The 9,066-nt window shown below is 51.6% G+C and overlaps 1 protein-coding gene across 1 annotated transcript in view; it reads left to right on the forward strand.

Annotated features, from left to right (window-relative positions):
• UCN (urocortin) overlaps positions 1 to 1,506 on the forward strand; it is a 63,349-nt gene extending 61,843 nt beyond the window's left edge. The window contains exon 2 of the mRNA XM_086925525.1: positions 321 to 1,506. Coding sequence (XP_086781651.1) covers positions 335 to 844 — 510 coding nt within the window. The 5' untranslated portion in view covers positions 321 to 334 and the 3' untranslated portion in view covers positions 845 to 1,506. The remainder of the gene's footprint in view (positions 1 to 320) is intronic.
• The last annotated feature ends 7,560 nt before the right edge of the window (positions 1,507 to 9,066 follow it).

Here is a 9,066-nt window from a genome sequence, read left to right on the forward strand (position 1 = left end):
AGTGCAAATGTAGTGAGCGCGAGCAGCTGCTCGCACTAGCTATTTATCTTCAGATGCGTTAAGAACTATTTCTTAGAGCAAAATGCATCCTCACATCCATTTTGGACACGACTGGGCATTTTTGCTCTAAGAAAATTGAGCTAAATGCAGAATTTCTCTTTTTTGTGTAATTCCATGTAATTTTGCTGAATTTTTGGGTAGTTCCGTGTGATTACGCTACACGGAATTACGCGAGTTACACCCACTCCTACTGTTAGCATGTGTTTTTTATTTGGACACCTGTTTTCTCTCTGTTTACTCTCATGTCTTTGTGTCTCCAGGTGCAGGACCCAACATGAAGACCACTGTGTTGACGCTGCTCGCTGTCTACATTCTCTTGCTGGCGCACGTCGTCCCCAGCACCAGCCGACCAATGGAAAGGAACAGTTATGATGGCTCCACCGTCAGCCTCAACAGGGTCCTTAACGAGGAGACCGCCCAGGCTCTCCTCTATTTCTTGAGGGAGAAGATGAACCCCCCTATGGAGGGTGATCCCAGGTTCCTGGTGAGCCTGAGCCGGGCCACGCCGGAACGGCTACCGCCGGACCACCAGATGTCCATCAAGGAGCTTGCCCGCCTCCTGGGTAGCCTGCAGCCGCTCCTTCAAGGGTCCAGCAGCTCGGCAGAGGAGGCCGCCAGGAGCAGCTGGGAGGAGTTCTCTGAGCGTCTCAAGCGAGAGGACCCTCCAATCTCCATAGACCTCACCTTCCACATCTTGAGACAAATGATCGAGATCGCTAAGACCCAGAGCCAGAAGCAGCAGGCCGAGCAGAACCGCATCATCCTGGACACGGTGGGGAAATGATAGCATTGACTCCTCATCCTTACTCGTCCTGCACCAAGACGTTCTCACCATGAAGGGCAGGTGAGGCCTCCTCGGCGGGAGCCTCACTCCTGCGGCAAGGCTCTGCTGGGCCATTCTCTGTCTCATTGACTCAATGCCACATCCAGCATCTGAGGAGTCCTGGCAAGTAGGTCTGAAGTGAGGTTCATCAGCCCTCCCTTGATCTATCGCTGGAGGGAGGCCCCCACACACACCATGGGTCTACAACGGCAAACCTTCCAGGGGGTCGCTGTCTTCAGAACCAACATTTGTACGATGGCGGCATTGGTCAACTGCCCCAGCTCCACCTCCGACCATCGCCTGCCATGCTTGTATTGACTAGTTCTTACTACTGTGTACAAGTTCCAACTTTCCACCAATTTGGCTTTCCAGTGTATCAGTTGCCAGAGAGTGGTCTGCCCTCAAAGGCATAAATTCCATTTCCCACAGTGCACTGCAAACTGCACTCAAATGTCAATGTCATCTTCTAAGGCAACCAATGGAGAGTGAAAATAGATGAAGTAAAGATGAACTTGTTTCTGAATTTACGACACTCAGGATTAGGCATGCCTGTGCGGTGTGGGTGATGACTGCACAGGGAAACAGATGGATGAGCGTATGGATGTTCATGTGCAGTTATGGTTTTTGCAAATGGATGGAGAGTTTGGGCAATAACTGGGTGCCTTAGTAGCAACAAAATACATGGGTTGGCCCAAGGTCGGATATTTACTTTGATGGGTGAATCGATGAATAGGTCAAAGGGTGAATGATTAGAAGGATAGATGAGTGCCGGGACAGGTGCTTGGCAGAGGTACGCATGGGCAAATGTAAACATGCGTGTATTTGAGAATGGATGAGCGTAGCAGGAATGAGCGTGAACATATGAATGTATTGGCTACTGCTCCGAGAGCATATGGAATGAGTGAATCGTGGGCAAACATTTATGATGCTTTGAACAGACAAGACCAGGAAGGAATAGATGGAAGACCGAAGGCTAGGAATCCTGGATGGATGGATGCATGCATGCATGGGTGGATGGATGGATGCATGCATGGGTGGATAGATGCATGCATGCATGGGTGGATGGATCGATGGATGCATGCATGCATGGGTGGATGCATGCATGCATGGGTGGATGGATGGCTGCATGCATGGGTGGATAGATGCACGCATGCATGGGTGGATGGATCGATGGATGCATGCATGCATAGGTGGATGCATGCATGCATGGGTGGATGGATGGATGGATGGATGGATGCATGGGTGGATGGATGCATGCATGCATGGGTGGATGGATTGATGGATGCATGCATGTATGGGTGGATGGATGGAAGGATGCATGCATGCATGGGTGGATGGATCGATGGATGCATGCATGCATGGGTGGATGGATGGATGCATTCATGGGTGGATGGATGCATGGGTGGATGAATGCATGCATGCATGGGTGGGTGGATGGATGGATGGATGCATGCATGGGTGGATGGATTGATGGATGCATGCATGCATGGGTGGATGGATCGATGGATGCATGCATGCATGGGTGGATGGATGCATGCATGGGTGGATGGATACATGGATGCATGTATAGGTGGATAGATGGATGCATGCATGGGTGGATGAACGCATGCATGCATGGGTGGATGGATGGATGCATGCATGGGTGGATGGATGGATGGATGCATGCATGGGTGGATGGATGGATGGATGCATGCATGGGTGGATGGATGGATGGATGCATGCATGTATGGGTGGATGCATGCCTGGATGGAGGTATGGATAAGCTGAACAATGAATACATTAAAAGTAGACCTCAACATAAGGATCCGTGGTGCAGCTCGTCCCTCTGAGGTTGCAGGCACCTCTGGCCTTCCACACGACACACAGGTACATGCCAGGCTTTCATTAGATGCAGCAGGGGCTGACCATGGGTGAGATTCCATGGAGACCTGGAATTGATCGTTGTAAGACACAACCACACTTTTTTTTCTCACACGTTCCTTAACAACTTGGGCGGAACAACGAATGCGTCTGAACCATGCATTCCATATACAGCACAAATCACTACAATGATCACCTTAGGGGGGGGCGCTGGACTTTGGAATAGTATAATTTACCATTCCAACTCCACTCCTCGCAACAGTAGAGAAAGCGTCGGACTTTAAAGTCAAATACTGCATGTTGTTGTAACGATTTGCATTGTAAACGGAATACGTGATTTAGCCACATTTGTTGTTCTGCCCGCATTTCAAAGGCAACGTGTTGTTCAGCGGTCATGGTATTCGCTGTTTCCCAGGAATGATGGATCGGGAACAGGAAGGCACTGAGTTGGGGGGGGGGGATGAGTGGAGGGAGTGGGACATCGGTCCCAGGACTCATTTGTGGAACACTTGTGATCAGTCTCTCTGCTGGCCAGTCCGAATAAACAGCGCAACCAAGGGTGGGGGGGAATAGGGGGGGAGTCCATCCGACCCCAGTAATGCGTCTCTGTCCTCTCCCTCCTGCCAGAGGCCGCCCCCCTGGCGCCCCTCCAGCCGTTGAGCACTCTTGTAAATCAACTTCTCGAGCACTTAATCTATTGGAAATCTATCAGGCCCAATCTGCAGATATTGGTTTTGAGGCTGTGATCAGATCAGGATTCCACGCACATGCAGGGCCCTGTAGGGGCGGCGCCAGCGTCATGACATCACAGAGGAGGCTAGGGGCTGGGAGGTTCCATTCTGCGGGGGTGGAAGGGGAGGCCTTTGTCTCCTTACCCAGGCTTCCCACCCCCTGCTCCCCTCTCCCACGCGAGATCGGAGCTCCATGGGCTTGTATGAGGCACTTCAAGGGGAGCACAGTGACAGCCCCCGTCTGGGGTGGGGCGCGAGGCCCTGTGACGTCACAGACAACCCCCGGCTGGGCGCTCTCATTGTAGGCAGGGGAGGCGGGACGGCAACACGTGTTCCCATCCACAGGCTTCACACCTCCTCCCCTTGAGAGCAGAGCTCTGTCAGATTATAAAGCACCCCTGGGGTCCACACGCAGTAATTAACAGGAGCGGCTCCCACGGCACCACCCTTCCTGTCACAATCCATTCCTGCTCCTGTGGGGTGCATATAACACACATGTAATTAAACATCCAGGGAGCGCGTCCCTCACTGTGCACACATCTGTACCCCACTGTCGGTGAACTGCTGGGGAAGGCCCGGCTCTGCTCAGCTGTTCTGAAACCGAGGGTGGGACCGGTATACCGGCTCAGCAAGACTGCCTTGAACTCGCAGGCTCTGGCGAAATGCAGGGGTCTTCTAGGCACTGTTCCACAGCTCTAAACTCCTCACAGGCTCTGGCGAAATGCAGGGGTCTTCTAGGCAGGGCCGGACTGGGAACCACAACCGGCCCTGTCAAAGTGCTCGGCCGCCCCCTCCCCACTCGGGGGGAGAGGGTGGGGGGGGGGGTTGAAGGTGCCGCCGAGCTCTTTGCCGAGGCCGGTTTTCAGCCGATTTTGGTACAGGGCCAATTTTGCAGCTAAATCGGCCCTGTACAAAATCGGCCCCAAGGGGATCAAAACCGGCCCCCACCCGTGCGGCGCACCGGGAGATTGCCCGGTGCCCGCTATGGCCAGTCCGGGCCTGCTTCTAGGCGCTGTTCCACAGCTCTAAACTCCTCACAGGCTCTGGCGAAATGCAGGGGTCTTCTAGGCACTGTTCCACAGCTCTGAACTCCTCACAGGCTCTGGCGAAATGCGGGGGTCTTCTAGGCGCTGTTCCACAGCTCTAAACTCCTCACAGGTTCTGGCGAAAAGCAGGGGTCTTCTAGGCACTGTTCCACAGCTCTGAACTAACAGGTTTTGATGAACTGCAGGGGTATTCTAGTCACTGCTCCACAGCTCTGAACTCACAGGCTCAGGTGAACTGCCCAAGTCTTACAGGAGCAGGTTTACTGCCCTGGCCTCACAGGCTCTGTTGAACTGACCAGGTCTTACAGGTGCGGTTTCACTGCCCTGTCCTCACAGGCTCTGTTGAACTGCCCGGGTCTTACAGGCACTGTTGAACTGCCCAGGTCTTCTAGGCACTGTTCCACAGCGCTGAACTCAAAGGCTCTGCACTGGTGAACTGCAGGGGTCTTCTAGGCACTGTTCCACAGCTCTGAACTCACGGCTATGGTGAACTGCGGGGGTCTTCTAGGCACTGTTCCACAGCTCTGAACTCACAGGCTCTGGTGAACCGCGGGGCTCTTCTAGGCACTGTTCCACAGCTCTGAACTCACAGGCTCTGGTGAACTGCAGCGTCTTCTAGGCACTGTTCCACAGCTCTGAGCTCACAGGTTCTGGTGAACTGCAGGGTCTTCTAGGCACTGTTCCACAGCTCAGAACTCACAGGCTCTGGTGAACTGCAGGGTCTTCTAGGCACTGTTCCACAGCTCTGAGCTCACAGGCTCTGGTGAGCTGCAGGGTCTTCTAGGCACTGTTCCACAGCTCTGAGCTCACAGGCTCTGGTGAACTGCAGGGTCTTCTAGGCACTGTTCCACAGCTCTGAACTCACAGGCTCTGGTGAACTGCAGGGTCTTCTAGGCACTGTTCCACAGCTCTGAGCTCACAGGCTCTGGTGAGCTGCAGGGTCTTCTAGGCACTGTTCCACAGCTCTGAGCTCACAGGCTCTGGTGAACTGCAGGGTCTTCTAGGCACTGTTCCACAGCTCTGAACTCACAGGCTCTGGTGAACTGCAGGGGTCTTCCTGGCACTGCTCCACAGCTCTGAACTCACAGGCTCTGGTGGTCTGCAGGGGTCTTCTAGGCACTGTTCCACAGCTCTGAACTCACATGCTCTGGTGAACTGCAGGGTCTTCTAGGCACGGTTCCACAGCTCTGAACTCCTCAAGGCTCTGGCGAAATGCAGGGGTCTTCTAGGCACTGCTCCACAGATTTGAACTCACAGGCTCTGGTGAACTGCAGGGGTCTTCTATGCACTGTTCCACAGCTCTGAACTCACAGGCTCTGGTGAACTGCAGGGGTCTTCTAGGCACTGTTCCACAGCTCCGAACTCACAGGCTCTGGTGAACTGCAGGGGTCTTCTAGGCACTGCTCCACAGCTCTGAACTCACTGGCTCTGGTGAACTGCAGGGGTCTTCTAGGCGCTGTTCCACAGCTCTGAACTCACAGGTTTCTTCTAGGCACTGTTCCACAGCTCTGAACTCACAGGCTCTGGTGAACCGCAGGGGTCTTCTAGGCACTGTTACACAGCTCTGAACTCACAGGCTCTGGCTAACTGCATGGGGTATTCTAGGCACTGTTCCACAGCTCTGAACTCACAGGCTCTGGTGAACTGCAGGGGTCTTCTAGGCACTGTTACACAGCTCTGAGCTCACAGGCTCTGGTGAACTGCAGGGGTCTTCCAGGCGCTGTTCCACAGCTCTGAGCTCAAAGGCTCTTGTGAACTGCAGGGTCTTCTAGGCACTTTTCCACAGCTCTGACCTCACAGGCTCTGGTAAACTGCAGGGGTCTTCAAGGCACTGCTGCACAGCTCTGAACTCACAGGCTCTGGTGAACTGCAGGGGTATTCTAGGCACTGCTCCACAGCTCTGAACTCACAGGCTCTGGTGAACTGCCCAAGTCTTACAGGAGCAGGTTTACTGCCATGGCCTCACAGGCTCTGTTGAACTGCCCGGGTCTTCTAGGCACTGTTCCACAGCTCTGAACTCACAGGCTCTGCTCTGGTGAACTGCAGGGGTCTTCTAGGCACTGTTCCACAGCTCTGAACTCACAGGCTCTGGTGAACCGCAGGCTCTTCTAGGCACTGTTCCACAGCTCTGAACTCACAGGCTCTGGTGAACTGCAGGGCTCTTCTAGGCACTGTTCCACAGCTCTGAGCTCACAGGCTCTGGTGAACTGCAGGGTCTTCTAGGCACTGTTCCACAGCTCCGAGCTCACAGGCTCTGGTGAACTGCATGGTCTTCTAGGCACTGTTCCACAGATCCGAACTCACAGGCTCTGGTGAACTGCAGGGTCTTCTAGGCACTGTTCCACAGCTCTGAGCTCACAGGCTCTGGTGAACGGCAGGGTCTTCTAGGCACTGTTCCACAGCCCTGAACTCACAGGCTCTGGTGAACTGCAGGGGTCTTCCAGGTGTTGTTTCACAGCTCCGAGCTCACAGGCTCTGCTGAAGTTCCCAGGTCTCACAGGCGCAGTTTTACTGCCCTGGACTCACAGGCTCTAACAGCCCAGGTCTTTGGAGACACTGTTTCACTGCCCCGGGCTCAGAGGCTCTGTTGGACTGCCCAGGTCTTTCAGGCGCAGTTTCACCTAACGGCTAGGGCGTTCGACCTTGAATCTGAGGAACTGGGTTCGAGTCTCGGCAACGACGCTGAACATCCTGTGATTCTGGGCAAATCACTTAATCTTCCCGTGCGCAACAAAAATGAATGCGTCCTCATGTAACGCAATTGGGTTTATGTAAAGCGCTCTGATACCCGATACCTTCGGGTCAAGTTTGCTCTACATAAAACTCCTTAAAAAAAAAAAATACTGCCCTGGACTCACAAGCCTTTGCGAATCAGTCCCTGTGATCTTGCTGTGAAATGATCCTATTCAGATCACTTTGAAAAAATGTTACGATAGAAATTGAATCGCACCAGAATTAGTATATACCAAACTCAGAGACTGCACAAACTTTGGGAACAAAGTCTATTTTGTGCAAGTGATGTATTAAGAAGGCCTGAGAGCGCCAGACACAAACTGATTTCCATTCAGATCCCGTCTGCGTAAATGTATCTAAAATCTAGCCTGGCTCCAGCCTTCGTCAACTTTGGCACAGTTTTTCACTGACCCAAAAAATGGAGAAAAAAAAGTGCAATTAAAAGGGTTAAAAATTGTTTTCTCAAATGTACTCTCATCCTTTCCATATGAAAAATCCAGTATAGGAGTTTGCCAAATTAGTTTTTCTGTAATCCCTTCTTTGGAGTTTGTCCATGAAGACATTTAATGATTGAAAACTTTGTTAAGCTCAGAAAAACTTCGCTAGTCCAACATTCTTGCAAAAAAAAAATATATATATATGCAATAGAATTTCCTCACCAAAACCTTTTTTTGCAACATCTACTTTTGTGTGATTTCTCTCTCACAATGTAATTATTGCAACCTGTGCAAGGTTTGGATAGGTTATGAAGATTGAAAGAGTCCTAAGTACCCAAACTTTGTAGAGAAAAAACTTTGAAACTTCCTAAGAGTGAACCCGATACACTAATGTCATCGATGTCAAACGCAGATGGAAGGTTACTTACCTTTGGCACCCAGGTAACTCCTGTCGAGAAATGGGCTGCTCCAGTCCTGTCTGCACTGGGGAGACACTGAAAGTTCTCTGCAGGGCTCAGCACTGAAGGTTCAATGATGCTGTGGCCTTGGTCTAGACCTTGGTGGGTGGTCCGCTGGCCGTCAGCGTGGTAGCAGAAAGTCCTCAGCTACCACAGGCCACATTTTTAGGTTTTCTCCCCTCCCTACGGAGATCTCTGTGCCTTCAGAGGAGCTGCTATCATGGTGATTTGCCTGCAGACTTTGAAGGTGGGGGTGAGCAGTCACCATGGTTCAGGTGGTTACTCACCAAGTCTGTTTGTTTTTCAAGTCCTTAGATTTAAAAAAAAACAAAAAATAAATGATCCTGACACTGTAGGAGTTTTCTCCCAGGTTGTGGGGGTCAATTTTAATTTGTTTCAGTTGAGTCTGAACAGAAAGAAAAGTACATTAGATAAACCACTCTGAATAGGACGGGAGGCCTGATGTGGCCTGATGGCCCCAACTCTGTCAGGCCTTCAGAGTAAGGTTTCTGATGTGGAGCCACAAGCTGATGGTTTACCTGACTCTAAATGCAGCAAGTGGACGGCCAGCTACTCAGGCAGGGTAATATAACACATACCGTATGTTTGTAAAGCACACATTCACCCAGAAGGGTATCTTGCCACTGTATAACAGATCTTTTTTGTTAACCAACTCAATGGTACTCATTTGATCGACCTCAGAAGGATGAAAGGCAGAGTGCACCCACCAGGATTTGAACCTGTGACCATGAGGTCAAACCGAGTGGATGTATTAGTCCACTAACCCTGCTGCAATTTGTGGTGAAATTCACTGTCCACCAAACTCTAAATTAGGCTCTATGAATCCTAAGAGATATTGGAGTTTAAATGGTCCTGTTGTCCCTTTCGCAGAATAATCATTCTTCTCATGCACTCTGG

Source organism: Lissotriton vulgaris, chromosome 6 (assembly GCF_964263255.1).
Source record: "Lissotriton vulgaris chromosome 6, aLisVul1.2, whole genome shotgun sequence".
Classification (NCBI taxonomy): domain Eukaryota; kingdom Metazoa; phylum Chordata; class Amphibia; order Caudata; family Salamandridae; genus Lissotriton; species Lissotriton vulgaris.